At 36.9% G+C, this 22,320-nt stretch overlaps 2 protein-coding genes across 2 annotated transcripts in view; one reads left to right on the top strand and one right to left on the bottom strand.

Moving 5' to 3' along the window:
- The window catches only part of LOC108973571 (collagen alpha-1(IV) chain), a 38,815-nt gene extending 21,728 nt beyond the window's left edge, over positions 1-17,087 (bottom strand). The window contains exon 1 of the mRNA XM_018940926.1: positions 16,401-17,087. Within this exon, the coding sequence (XP_018796471.1) occupies positions 16,401-16,541 (141 nt within the window). The 5' untranslated portion in view covers positions 16,542-17,087. The remainder of the gene's footprint in view (positions 1-16,400) is intronic.
- Positions 17,088-21,405: 4,318 nt separating this feature from the next.
- Positions 21,406-22,320, top strand: part of LOC108973570 (collagen alpha-1(IV) chain) — an 11,516-nt gene continuing 10,601 nt past the window's right edge. The window contains exons 1-2 of the mRNA XM_018940925.1: positions 21,406-21,885; positions 22,076-22,160. Coding sequence (XP_018796470.1) covers positions 22,138-22,160 — 23 coding nt within the window. The 5' untranslated portion in view covers positions 21,406-21,885; positions 22,076-22,137. The remainder of the gene's footprint in view (positions 21,886-22,075; positions 22,161-22,320) is intronic.

Below are 22,320 nucleotides of genomic sequence, written 5' to 3'. Positions count from 1 at the left end.
GTTTAATTCTGAAGTTTATTATGAACAACTGGACAAATTGAGTAATGCACTCGAACAGAAGAAACTAGAATTGATCAATAGAAAAGGTGTACTGTTCCATCAGAACAACTCGGGATTTCATACAACTTTGATGACACGTCAAAAGCTTTTGCGACTTGAATGAGATGTGCTAGTACACCCACCATATTCTCCATACTTGGCACTTTCGGACCCCTACTTGTTCCAGCATCTGCAACGTTTTTTAGATGGAAGAACCTTCACCTCAAATGAGGACTTAAAAACCACTTGGAGCAGGTTTTTCTTACCTGCAATGATCAACAATTTTATGAGCGCGGAATCAATCTCATGCCCGAAAGATTGCAAAATATGTTGGATTAAAATGGAGAATACATAATTTCATGAAATGTTTTACATAACTAAAACATCATGTTTAATTTGCACTATACAAAAAACGGAATTTAGCAAATGACGCAATATATTAAATTTGCTACGAAGCTTGTAACACCCAGAAGGAAGCATCGGAGGCCTAGCAAAACATAGCTATATTTGTCTAAATGATCAGCATGACGGTTTGAGCCGAGGAAGCCGTGTCATTGAAGATATTCATCTAAAGTTTTGTACACAACATTTTCTTTCAAAGAAGCTGCTCATTTGTCGGAATCACCGATATCAGATCGCTTCAGCAAATGGCTGCCATACAAACTGAACGATACGTTTGACTAGACATCTGCACGAAATTTGGCACGGATTATTGTTGCAAGCGCTGCTAGAAATTGTTTGGATCGGACCACTGTAGCCTACAGCTGCCATACAAACTGAGCGATCAAAATCCTGTTCTTTTATGGATTTTTTGTATTTGTGAAAGGCAACAAACTTTAACGTGTTTTTATCTACTCTTCAACTTTTTTTTCAAAGCGTGTAATGGGGATTGTTTTGCGGACTACACGTAACTGTATAAGTAACTACTAGCTATGTATCCAATTTGGAGTGAGCATATCTGCTGCGAGCCTTTTTGCGGCATTCAACAGGTGCTTATTTGCTATCGCGGTAGTTAAAGAAAGTGCGCAGCTTAGTGGAAAATATAAATAGAAGCGTTTAATTGTTCTAAATGATTTAGTGCGATACAAATTAAGTAAATTTTCAGGCCAATTAACAACAACAGCAGGACTGCAATGTGAAGCTACGCGCATTAGTAACGGAGAACATAATGTAATGCACTTCTGCAGAGATGGCTGTGTCACGGTCGCGCTATGCTATGCTGTGCAGTTACAAAGAGCAAGGAATGCACGCTTAATGGACGCGTTGAACTTTTTTTTGGTTGGCATATGTAAGTGATAAGAAAACTAGTTCAACGCTGCGAGCAAAAGCACAGCGCGCTTTTGTGTAAAAAAAAAACAACAACAAAAACTAAAAGTGCCAATGAAAATTCTGTCGCGATGCGTTGATGATCACATAAGCACATGCATAGTATGTATGTATATATGCATATAACAAATTGAGTATGTAAACATGCACAGTTATATTTATAGTTATAGAGCAATTAATTTGTGCTTGCTGACGCAAAGTATTGTATTAAATTAAAAGTTGTGCATGGAAAAAATTAATAAAATCAGAACACAAAAATAAGAAAATTTAAAAAGATGCCCGCATGAGAAATATGCTTATGCAAACATACACGCACACGACAGCAAAAAGCGCTGCTACATTAAATATGTGCGCCTTTCATTAAAGCGAAATTAGAACATATTGAGTCTCGGTGCACACTATCTGCTGCAACATTGTATGCTGGAAAGCATAACAAATAATCACTACAACTGGCTGTTTGCATGTATGCGTGACCAGCGCTTATCACCAACTTAAAGGCGCTGAGGCGGTGTACTTTTCCAAAAGCCACTGCCTGCTACTGCTGTGCCTTATATTATTTTGTAGTTGTTGTTGCAATGCATTTACAATGCAATTGCAAGTGCTAGCCTGACACTATGCCACTGACAATTAATAACAATCTGTCGTAAAGATGTCCAAACAATTATGGCGCGATCGTAAAACGGCAATACTTCTTTATGCACACACACACACACACACATATAGAGGCGGACTCATACATTTCGCATAGTAATGGCGCAGTGGCATTGGCAGTTGCGGGGCAGCGACGGCAGCGCGCACGTTAACCGCAATGAAGTCAGAAAGTGCAACTTGGGGGCGCATAAATTGCAAACGCTGCACATTTCACCACGCGTTTGTTGTTGCAAATACATATGTGAACAACTAATATTTGTACATAAATATGTATGAGTGTATGTTTAGAGCATGCTTTTGCATTTGTGTATCAATGCGCATACAATATCCATGTACATACATATGTATGTATATGTGTGTATTTTGTGGCACTAGTTGTTTGGTTGTGTGTGTTTCAGCGTGGGCGCACAAAATCAGTGTCAAATTGCTATTTCTGCAGCGCGAACATTATTGCCGCCGCCCTGCTGCCTCCAGCATCCGCCTATAACTTTGGACTGCTGCTCCATCGCCGCTTGGCATGATGTCATTCTAGAAGATGGTCTTGCGCCTAAATATTGCGATCACATGCGCTGATATGTATATTCACATATGCAAGTATTATGTACATATGTTTGTTTACGTGTTTATTTGCATTTTATTATTATTATTTTTTTTCAACTCTTTATTTTTAATTTGTTTTCTTGCTCTTTAGTTTTCGCTATAAATGCTGCAACTTCTCAAAAATTTTGCGCGCAGAAATAAAAAAAATATACAGTTGGCAACTATGTGAGACGCATGCTTTATTATATAAACATACATATGTATGTGGCATATGTTGCAAATAAACCTTACTCATTTATGTGTGTATTTATGTGATGCGATGCGATCATTTGGTGATTGCTATTTGTATTTGCTTGCGTTCGGCGCGGTTCTTTGGAACACCAAAGCGCTGCGTTTGCTGACTGGATGCAATGGAATGTGAAAGGATATATCTGTACATCTGATATGTAGCATGCATTTAAATGGGCTGATTAGTAATTAAGGAAACGGAAAGACTGATTTATTATTGTATATAAAAATTTAGAATCATACATTTTGTACTGGATACGTTGGTCACAAAAAATTATATGAGAAATTTTAGCTTTACTGAGCAAGTAATTATTGTAAGTCGGATATTCGTAAAATAACACATACAATTTATACATATATTAAAGAAATAATAAATTAAAATCGATTAGTTTACTTTCAAGCTAAAAGCTTCAATCCATTATACATCTCAACTTGATCAAAATTATAAAATAAAAAAACGCTTTAACAAATGTTGGAGCGTAGCAAATCGGACAAACTATTTCAGCTGTTCAAATATTCTGGCAGCAATTGCGATAAAACCTTTCACATACATTACAACATCCTTCCTAACGCCGCACTTCTCACTTTGGTTAAGAAATTCTTCTTCTCAACCTAAGTAAATAAATTTTTAGTTATCCCCTTCTTTCCAACTTCGTTTGGTTTCTCTGAACAATTATAGTTCATTTCAAAACTTCAGTTTTTACAATCTATACGCTTCCTTTCTTATAGCATAAAAAGTTATAAAAAAAGTCTTTATCTTGTTTTTGATTGCATCTGTTTGGCAGCTGTATTGTATATGGGGTTGATCTGAACAATTTCTTTGGACAATATACCATTGTCTGTGAGAATAATATGTGTAAAATTTCGTGAAGATACTCGTATATCGTCAAAATATAAAAGCTTTCCATAGAAGGGGTGGATTTTGTTCGATCAGTTTGTTTGACAGCTATATGCTGTAGTAGTATAATCGGAATAATTTCTTAGGAATTTATACCTTTGAGATTAATATCAAACTATTTTGAATATTTTGTAGAGGTAACTTGGCAAATAAAAAATAATTCTATACTAGGACTAGGATTTTGATTGCTCAGTTTGTATGGCAGCTATATGCAATGGTGACTTCGAAAAATAAGTAGGTTCTTGGAAAGAGAAGGGCGTATGCAAAATTTCAAATCGATATCTCAAAAACAATGTATATACAAACATACAGGTGTTTTTGGTTTTTACAAATTTTGTGGCAAACTCAATATACTCTGTTTAAGGCTTATAAATGCACAGCATTTCTATATTTTACACTTAAAAAACTGAAACAAAATATCTTCTTGAGAAGTTCCAAGAAGATCCGATGTATTCGAACCAATTTTTTTTTTGGACGAAGAGCAACCTGAAGAGATTCAAGAGCTCCTATTCCATTCAGAAAAATTAACGTTTTGGTGCGGTTTGTGGGCAGGTGGAATCATCGGACCATATTTCTTCAAACCTATTTGATGCTGAAATTTAAGCTCGTCATCCCGGTGACATTTGATTGGAGAAAACCCTTCGGTGATCAAATAATTTCACGTTTCGGATCGCGCGATTGGTCACTTAGATCGTGTGACATCACACCGTTAGACTTTTTCCTGTGGGTATGTGTCGTTCGCTAGTTACTAGTCGAAATGCTCGAACGAGTCATCGAAAATTAGACTCAACGGATGGACTATCTGAAACGTGGCAGCGGCCAACATTGGAAAGAGATAATCTTCAAAAAATAAGTGCCAAAGAAGGTTCTTTCGAATGATAATAAACTTTCCCCATTAAATTTGAAGTTTCTGTGTTTGTTTTTTTAACAAAGTAGGCAACCTTGACATGGATCACCCTTTACGAATTGACTTATAATAGGTTGTCAACAAAGTCTTGCGGTATTTCTTGCGGTATTTTTATTGAATTTTCATGCCCAGCTCTTGACCGATGCTACGGCTACTACTATGCCGGTCTCTTTCGACCACTTCAGCGATTTTATCGCAATTTTCGACGACAGGCCTTCCGGAGCGTGGCGCATCTTTGACCACCTCTACACCAGAACGAAAACGTTGAAACCATCGTTGTGCAGTGGAAATGGAAACTGTATCGGGTCCATAAATTGCACAAATTTTATTGGCGGCTTGAGATGTATTTTTGCCTTTATCGTGGTAGTACTGTAAAATATGCCGTCTTTATTTTGCTCCATGTTTGCGACGCTATAACTCACGAACGATTTCAAAGAAACGACAATCAATCAAACACGTGTTAGCGCGTGAAATGAGCTTTCCGAAAAGGTATAGCGTGACCTGATGCGACGAATAAAACTAGAACTACGCGCTTTCAGCGCCAACTAGCGAAAATACCGCAAGACTTTTTTGACAAACAATATTATTATAGTGGTGACGGAATTTCATACAATTCCACATACAAGTTGCTCCCGTACGAGCTCAATATCTTCATCTCTTTAAGTTTTTTCTCATGTATTATATTTTCTGGTTAAATAGCTAGCTTTGGGTAAGGCAATATTAATGAAGGTGATCTGTAGGTGATATTTGCATTCCCATGCAAATCGATCCAAACACATAACTGTATATTCAACTGTCATACTGCAAATATGATATTATATTATTATCCATGTTGTTGAAATTTTTAAATTACTATTTGAAATTACAGGTCTTAGTAACCCATTTGAGTCTATCATTAGCTGAAACACTAAATGGCCTGGACGCCTGTTAATTTGTATATAATATAATTCAAGAATGAGTGCAAATGAAAGTGAGAAACTTTGCTCATTTCCGTATCTGCTTATCGGTACAATGCTTGCGAACAAGCAGTAAAGCAGGAAAGGAAAAAAAAAATGGAGTAAGAAGTTAAAGAAATGTGCAAAAGAATAACAAAACAATCCGTAAGATAAACAAAACAGCAGCAGAAGTAAAAAATGGAATAATTAAAAATACAACCGAGTCAATATGAGCAGCAAGAGCAAAAACAAAGTCCGAAAAATAAAAACAAAAAAGTGAAAACGAGAAATACAAATTGCTCGGCTAAGCTAAGTAAGCTGAATTAATTTCCAATGTGAAATAACGCAGAACGTCAAAGCGATTGCACCGCCAGCAGCACAAGCAATGCACAGATACCCACACACACGCAGTAATCAAAGACTACAAGGGATTAACAAGAAGTGAAGATGAGCGCGATAACAACAATAACAACCGCAAAACAATGCCCTCCGCTGTGGTGGCTACCAAAACATTAACAGTGGATGCCACAGTGTAGGAGCTGCTACAAATTGCAGCATGCCTACTGAATCCCCACACCCGTGCTTCAAAGATTACCCACGACGAAAAACAGAAGTCCCAATGCCTATTATTGTGTGCGTGTGTGTGAGCGGCTAATCAAAACAGCGACTGTTCATATTCAGCCAACAGAGGCAAGCAGCAGCGCTTGGATATGCTTGAAAGAAGGCTATAAGTACTGCAACTGCATATAGAATGCCACATGCAGCCAGACAAAGTGCAACAAAACGAATGTCGCTGATAAAAATATACAAATGAGTTCCGATATGCAAAGGGCACTGCCTCAGAGCATTCATTCAGTGTTTAAATGCGCGCGCAGAGCTTCGGCATGTAAGTATGTATGTATGTAGTTGCAATGCGGAAGGGCGGCTGATGGGCAGCAACAGTAGCAGCAGCATGAGTAACAGATGTTGCACGATGCTGCTTGCAACAATGCCACCATGCAGCATGCGTCATATTTGACGTGCGCGTGTTTGGTGTCCCATGCAACTTGTTGCTTTTCCATGAGGTGGCAAAACGAAGAAACTGTATGCGTTCGTTAGTGACAGACAATGAGCGGAAGAGTAGCTGCACGACTTTAAGAGCAGACATGACATTTAAGAGAATGCGATGATGAGCTCAGCTGATTATGCTGCATAGACCAAATTATAGCAGCCACATATGTAAAAACATAAATGTACATATATATGTATGCATCTATGTATATGCGTGGTAATTACGTGAGAGTTTACATTGACAGTGAAAGACTCTAACCGCCACAACTTTGCGGTTTTCCATATTTACAGATTTATTTATTTATTTACTTATTTTCTTTTTAAAGTCATAAACCGGCAGCACATGTTCGAGCGATCATTTGCACCTTTGCATGTGTGGCGAGTCTAACGATCGAGAAATTGGCCAAGTTGCCGGAGAGTGCAAATAACGGCGCGATCAAATTACACGCCAAACGGCATTTACTACGTTTAGTGGCACCTCAGACTTTGCACAAAGTTTATTAGCCATGTTTAGATATGTTGCAGCACTTTTGAACATGAAATTCATGTTTCTCAATAACGTTCAGTGGTGAGCAACGAATAATCGCTAAAATATGAAGGAGACAATCTGAGTTCAGCATACGTTTATGCCTAAAAAGGACGCTACTCTCATATCAAAAAATATCGATGTTAAAGCAACAATAAAGTTTGCGAGCTGAATTCGATATAAACGAGTATGTGCTTTCCCTAATGCTACTAAGTTCTGTATAACGGATTTTAAATATAAGAATCATAAGATTTGAAATAGAATATATACGTACTATGATTTTCGAAAACGAAATTCGTTATTGAATGATTATTGTTAAACAGTTCATTAATAAAGATAGTGCATGCAAGCTTGTCGAGTAAGGTTTAATATTTCCATTGATTCCAAAAATATCTTCAAGTCTTATAAATCGGTAATAAAGAGTATATTTTAAACGTTTGGTTTTCAATGAGACAATCTTTTTTCGGAGTTCGTCTTTTCGGCAGGTGTTGCGCATCGGAATTGGTGTTTAGCGATGAAGCACCCTTCTGGTTAAATGGGTAAGTTACGAGACGTTGTTATATCCTCAAAAAGCCACGGTTTGGTGTGCTCAGTGCACAGAGGAATCTGTTGGTTCATATTTCTTCAAAAATGAAGCCGGCTATAATGTTGCAGTCAATGGGGAAAACTATAGAGCCGTGGCTAATAACTTGTTCATGCCTGAATGGGAAGATTTTGTTGTGGACAAGCTTTGGTTTCAACAAAACGGGGCTACGTTCCATACATCACCCCTCTTCAGGATTGTGCGTTGTGTTTTGGACCCGCCATGTAAAAAGCCACATGTAATGAAAAGCTTCTTGAGAAACACATGCCTAAAACAAATACCATTTATTACGTTTTTGGTACGATATATTCGGTATGGACCGTTATATGCGAGGTAAACGTGACATTTTCATAATTTTTTCACGATTTTAATGAATGACTGTGGCTCAGTGGTCTGTTCAATATCGACAATATTGCGCCACTATTTAATCGTAGAAAGTTCATTTAATTAATCTGTAGGCTTATTTCAGGGTTTTACCATGATATTTATAGAGTTTTCAGAGTTTGCAGTTTTCAAACCCCTACATTTGAGCCGAATACATTGTTTAAAGCCTTTTGGAATAACGTATACTTATCACACCTAAACTATGCCTGGTCGCTAGCGCGTAGATTCATTCTGCTATTACAATTTCATGCGATTACCAAACTTATTTCAAGGAGAATATATGTATGTATGTGTGCAGAAGTATGTAGTGACTGTCTTATGTGATCATGTCTAAAAATATTAAGCGGACAGTCTTCTAATCTAAACATACACCAACTATGCGCGTACATAAATACATACCTGCATAGAAACGAGTGTGCGTGTGTATGTGTGTGTGTGTGTGAAATGAAATGACATATGATAGAATGAAATATGAAAGAAAAGTAGGCAAACATGTGCATATTCTGAATAGATTTTAATCACCGTACATACTCGCAATCACGTCCGTACTCTGTACTAAGAACGGCGGTACCGCATACTCAACAAACAAGTCAACATGTTCCACGACAACTAGCTTTGCACAATGTTGATGTCGCCGCCCAGCCAATGGAACGATAGCGGCCAGACAAAAAAAAAATGGAGGCGACGAATAAAAAAAACAAAACCAAAAAAAAACCTATTTAAAATGGCAAAAATGTCAAGCAAAATAAATCATTGAATAAAATAGCACAGAGATGTGAGAGGTTAGAAACTATGTATGTACATATGTATGCATATAAAGTGAACCAATACGGCTGCAAAAACAAATGCCTTTTTGGTGTTAGTAAGGAAAATGGCTGCCAGCAGTTGGTGATGACTTGGCTAGTTGCGTCGATGTCATGAATTTTATGTTTCGTTTGTTTGCTACATACACACATACTAATGTTTGCTGATTTTATTCAAAAAGGCCGCGTGTGTAAGCAAATTTTAGTTATGTCAAAAGGAAATAAGCCGCCATAAAGTTTTGGTTGGATTTGATAATTGTTGTAGATTTTTCAAGAAAGCTATATACATTTTGTAGCAAGAACTTTGACACTAGATTAAAAATTATAAAGAGCTGTAAATAATGTGGAGCTACTTTTTAATTGATTAAAAAAATATTCTTTATTTATGAGTACTGAGTACACGCTTATTACGTATTTTAAAAGCATATAAACAAAAAATAACAAAAGCCCGCCAACACGTTGCTTTATTTTAATAATAAATATGCGCTAATCGCCTAAACACAGCACAAATAATTAACTGTATTTCCATATGCCCTCCTGAGTTCATTGTTGCCCATGTTATCTGGTTTATTATGTGTTGTAATAATATAAAAAAAATAATAAAAATTATTAAAAAAAAATATTCGCAAAATAACAAAGAAAAATCAAGTGGCAAGCTGAAGACGTGAAAATGAACGAGCAAAATAATGTAGTAAAATGTGCATAAAAAGTTATCAGCATTTGAAGGAAGTCGACAAAGTTTTTTTTATGCATCGTTAGTTTATATATTTATTTTTAAAACTTAGCTCATTGATTATTTGCCAGCAAAGCGACTACAAATTATCGCAGAAACTCGTGTGTGTCTGCATGACCGTTTGTGTAATAATTATCCATTTATAGTATGGCAATAGCACATGTGGCACTAAGCAACCGAAAAAAGTAGCATACTTCTAGGGGTCGCTGTTGATGGGAAGTAATGTAGTGCAGGCTCTGATTGCCGATTGCCTATGGCAATTTGACTATCAACACATCAAAGAAATATATACTACAACTATATTAATTGCAACTTTGTTTATATTATCTTATTTGTGTTAAAGTGCTTGGAAAATCGGAAATGATTATAAAAAAAACAAGGAAAACATTAACATCAGTTTCACGGAAGCTATGAAAATCTGCAGAATAACAAAAGATCTCTTACAAATTTTTGATCGGTCTGTTTGTATGGTAGTTATATGCTACAGTGATTCGATTTAAATGATTTCTTGGACGATTACACCATTGCCTTAGGCAATAATGCCAATTTCAGCTGCAAAAGAACTAAAGATTTGCATGAAATTGTGCTTGAGAATATTTCAATTTATTTAAATTATTCTTATATACTACCAAAATTTACAAATTGCTTATCGCCATATGCCTACCCAACCTGAATGACCTTTCGAAGTGGTCAATAAACATTTAAGAAAAAAATATGTGCTAAAGCAAAACTATGGCGCCCGATAAGGACTATATTGCACAATACATTGTCTAAATTATTTCATATGCGACAAACCAACCGGAAACAGAGTAAATAAAAATATCAGGATTTATTAATTTCATTTATGAAATGAATCAAAAATCTGTTGTATTTTTTATGTTCAGCACTCGACATTGACTTGCAGGTTATCGCAAAACGAATTCGGACGGCGAATTCTGATAAGCTGCCAAGCAGAAATCGATTTAGAAACGTTTGTATTAGCAAAAGAATGATGTGACAAAACAACTTTGTATAGTTCTTTTAGGTGTCCACATGAATTATTCAATAATTTCGTTTGGGAGAGGCACTTAAATAAAAAAAAAGAAAAAATTATTTATTTCAGCTCTAGCAGCAATGACGACCGTCTTCTATTCGCCAAGCGTTGGAGCGTAGCCAATCGAATGAACTGTAAGAAATGTTCAAAGAAACCCGCTGACCTTGTGGAGCAACCCTGCTAGAGAATGTCCCCTGACGCATGAACAATTATGTTACCATTCTTTCTTGGTGGAGAAATTCGTTTTTAGTAACCCCTTAGGATTGCTCTCTATAGACTATTATACTTGATTCTAAGTCTTAAGTCTTCAAAATCAAAGAAAAAAGATATTCATAGTAAAACTGATGATATGCAAAACAATACTCGAGAGTATTGAGTAAAGCGGTTATACCACTTTATTGAGAGGTCCTTCACCACCTAGTTTTTCCAACTGAGTGGAGATCTTTCTCTTCCTCTGTTTCCCCAGGCGGGTACTACGTCGAATACTCTCACAGCTGGATTGTTTTACATGACCTAGCCAGCGTCGCCACTGTCTCTTAATTCGCTGAAGTATGTCAATATTGTCCAATATCGCGTACAGCTCATCGTTCCATCGCCACGATGCCAAAATCGTGCTTGGAGAATTTAACACAAGGGTGGTCAAATAAGATGAGCAACAACGATGAGGAAACATCTCCAAATGGGTTAAGGCTAATCGACTTCACCGGGGCCGAAATATGATTATCTGTGGTACTAAATTCCAGCATGATAAAATTCATAAAGCCATCTTACTGTTAGATTAGATTAGGTTAAACGTGTGATCCTTAGAAAGGCATCTCACTTAGACAGCTAATAACGCCAATCCATTGTGGTATCTAGAACTTCTATAAAAATTTATCATAAAGAGCCTTATAAATCGACTGCGCTTTGAGCTGATCACAAATTTGTTGATACTTCTTCTTTGTTGATACTGCCAATGACAATTGCGACTCAGTTTCTTAGTTCACCGAAAATGTGACTACTGAGATGTTCAGCCTTATTGAAATGTCTGGACAATGGACGGAAAATGCCTGGATCTTTCCAACTCACATTCTTTGATGCAACTTTGACGCTGGGCGCCTGACTGGATGTTTAGTCTTACAGCGTGAATGTCTATTAATCAGTGTCTAGTACTTCTACGATTCCTGCAAGATGAGCTTTGTCAAGAGTAAGCAGCTCAGTAGATCTCCTACGATCTACTCTATTTCATATGGACCACGCAGCTCATCGGTTGTATTGGTTACAGTTTAAATTGATACCGCTATGGCCAGGCACCCAAACGAGTATGATGATTAAGTTGCATAATGAAAGTTCTAGTGAGAACAGGTACTCCTTGACTAACTTTGAGCGCCTAGTTTGCGGGCTCAATACTTATATCGCCGTTCTTTTGTCGGAGTCTATGCACTTCCACTGAAAGAAGCTGTAGTCCGGAGCAGTAAATCAACTGCTGCCGTATAGGGGACGGAAGCCTAAAGCTAAGCTAAGCTAAGAGTTAGAGCTCCTTGCAGAAGACTACCCCACTCAACGCTTACTGCGCTTCTACTCCAGTGATCAGCCCACATTTACGTCGTGTATATGTGAGCGAAGAAACAACCGAAAGGAGTAGGCTCTGTAAAGCTGTAGATCAAGATTGATTCGAATTGAAGAATTCATGTTCAGACTCCTTCATATACCCAGCTTCTTAGAGTGGTCTTCCTATCATTGCACCTGCCGGCAATATCCACGGCTGCTATGCGTTGCTGTTTTTTTACATGAAATTTTTCTGAGAAGAAAAATAGCGTATCGAAGATAGCTCATACCTTTCGAGCTATTCATTTTGATATCAGCGACTGGTGAAAAACGTATATTTGCAATAGAGCATATCTTCTCTAAATAGCAAATCAATTATGTTTTTACTCAGCAATTAACAGCTGTCACAACAAAGCACTTAAAATGCTCGTTATTATTGCCATAACAATATGGGAGTGAGGGCAGTAAAACGGATATTAATAAAATGACAATCGAGAAATGCGGCATTAGAACGATTTAAAATTGATGTACATAAGTACCCGCCTATGGTAAATTGAACAGTTGCATGCAAATTGCAAGCAAACTGTCAGCGAATACACTGTAGTTGCTTTTCTTAATGAAATGTAACACTTCCATAATCTTTTGTTTGGCTTTTATCTGAAAGGAAGAGTGTAATGCCAGCAGCAGTCGAAAGCAGAGCAACCAGCCTGGTACACAGCATGACCGCACACCGCCTCCCACCCAAGCATCAATGCGACGCAACATGCGTATATATGTGTATCAAACGAAAAATGATAGAACCTACCAAATAGCTACATACACATATGCATACAGACTCCTATGTGCATATATGTACAATTGATTGTACTTGGTGTCTTAAGCACTCCGGAAATATAATATATGTACTTATGTATGATATAATATATTTATTTACAACAATTGTGCTAAGCGCGACCACAACAACATGAAAAACGGAGACGAGTTTGTCACTCTACTTTTGCTGCATTGTGATGTTGCAGTTATATCTCAGTCTGTTGCAGCGCGAAGAAGCACATATCAGAAAAATGTAGTGCAATACTGGCATAAAATGACCCAATTATACCATGACTCTTCTGTACTTTCTTCATTTACAGTTTTAATGCTAGACATTTTGTACGTTTTTCACTTTAATTCTTTTCCGCTCTGCGTCGTTAATATATGATTACAAGCTACTGATGGAATAGGTTTATTCGTAGAGTTAGCCGAGCGGAATCTCGATTATGTTTATTTATTTTTGTTTATACATATTATATAAATTTTTCTTTTAAATGCGCCTATTTGTGATGTTGATTGAATTTAGTTATTGTTGTTGTTGTAGCAACAGAATTCTGCCGAGTTGTCAATGATGCCTTAGAAAATCCCAGTCCGTTCCGGTTACTTAGACTCGACTGTCGTGGGAACGGTTGATGGGCCTACGCTTGACTTTTCAAAACCAATAGTCAAAAGCAACGTAAATTAGACTAGTCGCTTTAACGGTAATTTCTCCATATATGCGTTATCGAATTTGTTCCGATATTTTCGCCCTTAAGAGAGACTATCAAGAGTAGATTGCCAGAAAAATGTTGGTGTACATCAAGTAATATTCCTGAAAGTCTGTAAATGTCATAGCGTTTGATATGAGCTTACTTTGGAATACAGAAAATTATGAAAATTTTTCATGAATTTGCAAAAAAAATCTTCAAATTAAATACTCTAATTTGCTTTGACTTAGCATCAGCCTACATGCCGCAAAACCTAAGTAGTAAGGCTCGCGCTTCGTTAAAATCGTTGCTCTGTGGGCACTGTGAATATTTGATAATTTTTGCTAGCTTGCATTGTTTAGGCAAATATTCCCTTATCCTTATAAATATTATGGCATAAAAGCGCAACCGAGATGAAAATTACTGAAGGAAATTTGCTACTAAGAATCTTCCTTTTCCTGAGGGGATTTAGAATTTCGGATGTGTCATGTTGGCGGAATTGTAGACTTAGTGCCAACAATTTTTATTTGAATTCATATTGTTTTTGATAATGAGTAACTAATTATTCTTAGTAATCGCCAAAGTTTGGAAATATAAGTTTTTCCAACTCATCTTAATTCTGTAGAATCTTTTTTAAGTTTTTTTATTTTTAGCTCTCCGAACTCTCTTTTGATAGTGTTTCTTAGTACTTAATAAAGCAACGAAAAAACTAGTTTTGTTGGTGAAGCATGGCAACGTTAAAATGGCAATAGAGATCGTTTTTTAATAAACATATATTTTTTTTTTACTATGAACAGGACATATTAGATTGTCACGAAGTTTGTAATACCCAGAAGGAAACGTCGAAGACCAGAGTGTTTTTTTTCAGACGTGTGGTTTTCATTGAGGCAATACTACTGTTGCAGTTGGTCTTTTTGTAAAGTGGGATACAGTTTTTATCAAATTTATGACTCAATCGTGAAAAAGTTTTGCGTTAATAGACGAAATTTCCTAGGTAACCATTAATTATGAAGAAATTGTGAAAAAAAAATTTTGACAAATTATAATACTCTGGCAGCCGTAAACATCTGGATACCTTATCGGATAATTTTGGAAATTACAGAGCGACAAAACAGGGAGAGAGGGAGAGAGAGGTTCAAACAGGTTCTAAAAGTGATAGAAAATTGATAACTTTATGTGATTTTTCTTGTACAGATCGTCATATGATGACAGATTACTGCTGGCCTTAAAAAGATAGTTCCACTAAGAAAATTATAAAATAAACGCATTTTATAAACGTTTTGTTGAAATATAATACAAGTTTTCGACATTTTCCTCTTTCTTTACTTTGATATATCCTTTTTTTTCAAAACAATGAAGGTATCTGCTATTTGATGCAATTTTCTGATTTTTGTAATATAAATTAAAAATAGCAAAACCAGTCTTATGAATTGTGAGCAACAAATCTACTGTAGACCAGTGTAATCCAGTGTAAGACTGATTTAAGACCAGTGTAATGTAAAGTGCATAGACACAGGGAAGCAATGGTGAATATTTCTTAAAGAATTAACTATAATGTAACGCTTAATGGGGATCACTTTAGTGCCGTGATTTTGACTTTTTCGTGCTTGAATTAGAGATTGTTGAAAAGAACTGTCTTTGACTCCTATGATACGGCGTTACATGCCATACCGCCAACAATATAATCAGTTTATTGAAGAAAACTTTTGCTTAGAAAATATTTTCGCGTGGTGAGTATTTCGCATGGCTTCGCTTGTCTACACAGAAAAGACCGAGACGAGTAATGCCTTGAAAGAAAATACTCGGCTTGCATTTATTCGAGCCAGCCGTGAAAGTCACTTGACCGAAATCATTTTTAAGACATAGTAGCAAAGCCTTATCTTTATAAAGAACTAAATTTTTGGCCATAAGGGTAAATTATGGTACATTGTTGTATTGTATATTGCATTGTGGTATGTGATATAATTTGTTCTTAATCACATGTCCAAAAACACCCTTTATAAATAATCAGCATGATGAGCTTAGTTGATTTAGCCATGTCCGCCTATCTTTTAGTACATATGTATATATTTGCGAACTGGTCGGACTCTATGTAGCATATAAGTGATCACATATAGCTGTCTTACAAACTGAACCATCAAACAAGAAAAATGTAGTATGGCACATTTTTTTTATTTGACGAGATAAATTCACTTTATTTGGCACAGCTTATTCTTCAAGTAAACGACACAATTTCTGAACAAATTCTTCATTACGGACAACTATAGCATATAGCTGCCTTACAAACCGATCAAGATCAATATTAAGATCGTTTTATACCCTTTATTTTATAAGAAATGCACTTGTGAAAAGTCTTATTACTGACTTTTTTAGCATACTTATATTAACAAGTTTGTGTGGATCATGGCACTAATCCTTTCAATAGTTGGGCAGTAAGTATTCTAACAAAGTTTAGGTAATTGAGTTATGCTTATCAATATACATATGCATGGTTGAACTATTGAATATTTTTTGTTTAAATAAATTTCGCTAGAATAAAAAAAGGTGTTTTAAATAATTTTTGAGAAATATTGACAATTACGTTAAATAAAATAAACAATAATTTTTTTTTTGTTAACTCATTTGTAGTCACATTAAATTATTGCCTCATACACAATTAAAACATTTTGTTTACTTACCCTCGCATCGGCAAAGCTGTAGTCATTCTGCACGAAGGCAATCAGGTACATTGCGAAAATCAGCGACCACACATAAGTGTGCGTCAATCGCCGTTGGGCGCCACCACCCAAGAGACCTAGATGGCCTCTGGGCAACTGCATGATTCCTATGCTTCGATTGGGTGCCAATAAGTCACGACTCCACACTTCCAACGCCACAGACCCAATGGACGTGCGGCAACACAGTCAACAATAAATAACTTCTCAATATTGTTCTTAAACTATTAAACAGTTTATTTGCATTTAGCTGCTGCAACACAACAATTTATCGAAGTAATTTTGGATTTTATCTAGCAGTTTGTCGGTAGTTGCACTAAATAATTAGAATGTTCCGAGGAATGTTGCACTGTGAGCAGCTCTTTGCACAACTCCAACTCCAACTCCAATTTAAATTTATCGAATTTGGAAAATTCGCTTTATTGAATTAAATATTAAAAAAAAACCGTTTTGGAAAGTTTATTTTATTCAAAACTAAAACGAAGGCTACGACTATAACTACGACAACGGAATGAACGGAGGCGCACGACGTTAATGCCGTTGAACGGCGTTGCATCCAGTCGCTGCGATCTGCTGAAAATCTGTCTCGATGATCGGTCGTCGAGCACTCTCCCCACATGGAGACCGACAAGCGTTCGAAGTGGTACTAAAAACGCGGCAATCGACGGATTTTCATGCTGCTCCAAAATCCGTATGCGCGCGAGCAATTCAACTCACCAACACAGTTGCAAGGTTCCGTCAATGCATTGGTAGTCGTGTGCCCGAGTGCTCTCAGTAAGTCACGGCAGGCAGTAGGGCAGCTTGCGCGAATACGCCTGCACCCGCACGAGACAATTGCTTATGTATGCGTGCGTTTCTTGTGCTTGCGTTTGTGTTGGTCAACGCTGCAGTGTGGCTGTGCGCGCTTTTGCTTGTGCGTGTGTGTAAAAATATTGAGGATTTCAGATCGGACGTGCGCGCCTCATTCGATTGCCTTGGGGCACGGAAATCGTGAAATGGGTTTTGAAACTTGTTAGCATCCAAGATGTGGTTGTAAGTTTGCATAGTTGCCTGACAATCGCAACTCTTTGCCCCCCTACGTCTTTAAGCTACGCAGATCGGCGTTTGGCTATTACAACACCGAGCAGTAAAGTTTCTTCCGAGATTATTTGAAGGTTTTCGAATCTGCTGATAAGGCGGATGTTGCTGCGTATTTCCGTTCACAGCACAACCCTGCGAAATTGTGTCGCATGAAGAGATTTAACTTATGTACATACTTAATTTGTTTATTTTATATGTTCAAATTAAACCCAAACAACGAGCATTTATGCTGATATTGCTTCGAAATGCGTTGCGCTTGGCAAACTTGTTTTTCTTAAATATTCTGTACTGGCGTACTTAGAAAGCTTGATTTTGGGCGGCCTTGATAAACATGGTATACATATGTCCACATATATATTTACGCACACATGTTTGTGAAATACTACGATTTAAAGTGAACATCAATTCTAAAATTAGGCAAGGTTTTGCGATTAGATATTCCACTTTGTAGTCAGTAGGTCAAAAGTTTAATTTCATTATTGGTTGTACCCTAAAGGCTCATGTATTTTGTTGCATGGTTGAGATAAGCAGTGTTAGCGAACGCACTTCAGGAAATCAAATTTAGCTTCGAACCTTTCAGAACTGGTAAATCTTATTTTTTTGTTATAGGATTGAGAAAAATGCGCGTATTTCAATCTGCTACTCTGTGATTGCTAGTTTAGTACCGGTATACTAAGAATATAACCATAAATCATGCTTATCAATAAAGGTTATACTCCTAAGTAACCCCAGAAATATTTCCATTTCTTCTTTTCCTATACTGGCGTAGACCATGCCTACTCTTCTATCCGGGCTTTTCATCCTAGGCTGTCTCTTGATCCGCTGAACTTTGTCAATGTCGCCGTATACCTCGCACAGCTATTCGTTCTATCGACTGCGAAATTCGCCGTAACCAATACGCAAAGAACCTTAAATCTTCCGCAAAACCTTTCTCTCGAACACTTCTTAGGTGCACTCATCTGATAAAGCGATGACAGTTTGTTTGATGACAGGAGATATTTCGTCTTGCCCTCCTTCACTACCAGACACATTTGCTTCGCTTCCTTATCAGTCTGGGGTCAATGATATCAAGCACAACGGCATACGCCAGCAGGTGTACAACTCTTGTAGAAGATTGTACCTTCTCTATTCAGCTCTCCAGCAGTAGAAGTGCAAAAGTCGCACGTTAGGGAGTCGCTTTGTCTGAAACTGGCTTGGTTTCGATTGGCTCGGAGATGTCCTTCTCGATCCTGGCGGAGCATTTGGTGTTGCCGCATAGGCTTTACAGGGATATCAAGTTCGGACATAGCGGCAGAGAAGAATATATGTAATATTAATGAGATTTATCCCCATTTTTGTGAATTGTACACATCAAACTTAGATTCCAATCATCAGGCATGCTTTCGTCCGACCATATCTTGTAAAAAAGCTGATACATGACCTTGCCAGTTCTTCGCCACCGTATTTGAATAGTTCGGCCAGTAATCCATCGGCCCCTTCTTTGTTGTTCCTCAGGCCTCGAACCTCATCATAGTCGGGCAACATTTTTTCCACCGTCATCGATGTTACACTTTCACTGTCAGTAGGGCATATGTCCACAGAAGTGATGCCTTCATTTTTCCAACTAAGAATATTGCCAATTAAGGAAATTTTATAAATAATTCCAAATTTTCCTTATAATTGAGCTTTTAATGAATTAAATGATATTTAATTGGATATAACTTGGTGTTATCAAAACCAATGGCAAAAGGTAATCAAATCGTCTTCGATGTCGAATGTTCAGAAACTTTAAATAAAAAGTATTGAATTCGATAAATATACAAGTGTTTTTGAGGGATACGTATATGGGTTTAACGACTAATAAATTTTCTAATTGTCTTATTTAATTATATAAAACCGCTAAAATAATGACCATTTTGATTAAGTTAATGGGGTTATATTTTGAAGATACGTCTTTGAAAAGTGGCAGGCTTGACTAGTTATATCTATATAGTATATTCCCTTAAATCTTTAAACAGGTTTTTTCGAAACTGTATTTTCATTATCGGTTTACAAAGATTTCTCGCGAACCACTCAACTGATCTTAATGAAACTTTACAAGGTCTTGATTCAAGGACTTAATTTAATCCAAATTTGGCTCGAAAACGTCGGATCTTCTTGTAACTTTTCAAGATCTCTCAGCTACGGCTGCTATATTTTTTTCACTACGTGCTGGACGTTGTCCATTCGGTCGATATTACCCAATAATGGCCCTGGGTCACAAGATGGCTGATGGTGTTGCGAATAGCACGCTCAGTAGGCCGATTATGTTGACCATAAGTCGAGCGAAGCGCGCGAAACAAATTCTTTACATACCGTGAATTTTCGTAATAAAGTTGAACGATTTGTAAACGTTGCTTAGGCGAAATTACTTCCTAGATGTAATGCCAAACAACATTGTTTTGTTTCTTTCTTCATTCATTCAATATATTTCAATTATATTTCGATCGATTATTTCCTTCACGCAATGGTATTTTTAGAAAGTTTCAGGAGATGTCTCATATATCGAGTTATATATAATTTTTCATTACGTTTCGTTGTAATGTTATGATTTAATGCGATAATGTCGAGGGGTCTTTCTCGGCAGATGGCTTTTCTGGCCGGTTCATGAATTGAGGTCTTTAGCCAGCAATTTCGAAAATATTGCTGTAGTCAAAGGAAATGTTTAGAAACGAATTTGTTGATCAAGCAAAACGTTTAATTTTTCCGCTTCAATACCCTTCACAGGCGCTTTTCTTATATTGTATGGCAGCTATGCGCTATAGCAGTACAATCAGAACAATATGATTGGAAACTGTTGCGTGGGCTTGGAAAATAATTTATGCCACATTTCGTGAAAATATATTGTCAATTAACGAGAACTTAATTTTGAGCGAACAGTTTGTTCGTTAGCGATCAATATCTCAAACTTAAAGGGCTAGTTGGCGACATAGTTCGACAGTTGGACATGGCTAAATCGACTTAATCGTACTTAATGCATCTCTGTTGTTTCCGTCTGGGTGTTTAACTTTGGGACAAATTTACTACACTGTTCGGGGTATAAAAATAGCCGAGCATTAGATGTCAGAAACTCAGACGAGTGTCTTAAAACAGATGGGTTTCAAGATAATTTGACAGAATTAATGTCCCGATGTTCATAGTCTTTATCCATTCTTAATGTTCATAGTTTGATCAAGAGACCAGGTTAAAATGGCAAAACATTCGTCTGCGTGGACACCCCGTCCTTTTGCGTAACTCCATCCGTTCCAAAAAAACAAAGACATCAAAAAATGTGTACACTCGTTTGTGTATTGGCACACCCATACATAAGTAAACACGAATGAACTCAAATTTGATACGGCTGTTTAGTTACAAGGTTTATCGCTGAAAGCCTGCGCAGATATACATATGTTATATATGTCATGTATATGTAACTACACAACATATTCAATGTAGTGGTGTTTACTAAGTACATATATTTGCACACGACGGATATGCCGGCACGTTGCTGCTGTCATGAATGGGTGGCATGTCGCAAGATCGGCGCAAACATAATGCGCCAACCAATGGTCTGGCACAATCGGTGTAGCCGAGCGCACATCTTTTGTATGTGTTGTACGTGTACTTATGAAACGCTGATCGTGAATAAAGCTTATCACTTACTGGCGTAGCTCTCCATCTCCTCGTACAGTCCGTGTAAATTGCGGCTCTCACACATATTATGCTGTCATTGTCGTGTGGATACACACACATGCGCAGTATTATCGTACATATACCGTATTTAGCGTACGATGTGATTATGTATGTGGCATCTTGGTTGGCGGGCAGCTAGTGGACGTTTGTCGTTGGCTGGAAGTTATACTATAATTAGTCGAGTGTTGCCTTCTAAAGTAAGTGGCTGCTTCTAGTTCTGGTGCGCCACTGGCACTTTGTGTCTTCATTTGTCGTACATTTATTCTTTCTTGTGTTTTGTTTCTTCATTTTTGGTTGTTTGTATTGGTGTTGGTGTTGGTGTTTGCTGCGTTTGCGGGAATTATGCTCGTCTAGCTGCGTCGAGCATTCAGTCCGCTCCAGACGATCCATAGTGTTAGATCGCTTTAGGAAGCCCGTCGTACCCGCACAACGCGCCAGGGTTGATGGGGTTTGAGGCAGAATAAATTCGCCTTATTTTTTAATTTTGAATAGTTTCGTGTTTCCTATTCCGTTCGTTATGTAGTTAAACGAAAAAAATATATATATAATATTAGCCAAATAAATGAATGTTTAATAAACGATAAATAAATACGTGGACTTTTTTATATTTAGTTGTTTTTTACTTTATTATTACTTTTAATTAAATCTACGAACTGAACTAAGTGGCAACGATTAAAAAGTAAATAATTATTCTTTATAAAAAATGTATACCATGTACAAGTGTTCAATTGGAAAAATGTGCCAAAAAATTATTTGTAAATTTTACTGTGCTTCTTGTGTTGTTTGCTTAATTCAAAAATTTTGTTAAATAATTATTTATTAATTTTTGTTTTTCGTAAATCTTATAAATGTTTATATTATTTTTTAAGGCTGTTGTTAATTAAAAAAGTTGGATAAAGTGAAAAAGGAGTGCGTGCATTGAGCGTTGGGCATGATGGAGCCCCACTGGAAGCGGTAAGTGCCAACTTGGCCCTGTCTAAGTTACTATAAATACTGGTTGCTAATTTTTAAGCAATAACTGCTAATATTTCGCGCATAGGGAAAAATGTGTGTATGTTATAGGTCAAAAAAATTAAAATAAAATTTAAAAAATTAAATTAAATTAAATTAAATA

The sequence above is a fragment of the Bactrocera latifrons genome, unplaced genomic scaffold (genome assembly GCF_001853355.1).
Source record: "Bactrocera latifrons isolate USDA-ARS-PBARC rearing strain unplaced genomic scaffold, ASM185335v1 scaffold_49, whole genome shotgun sequence".
Taxonomy (NCBI): domain Eukaryota; kingdom Metazoa; phylum Arthropoda; class Insecta; order Diptera; family Tephritidae; genus Bactrocera; species Bactrocera latifrons.
The sequence above is the reverse complement of the archived record's forward strand: the minus strand, read 5'-3'. Positions and strand labels throughout refer to the sequence as shown.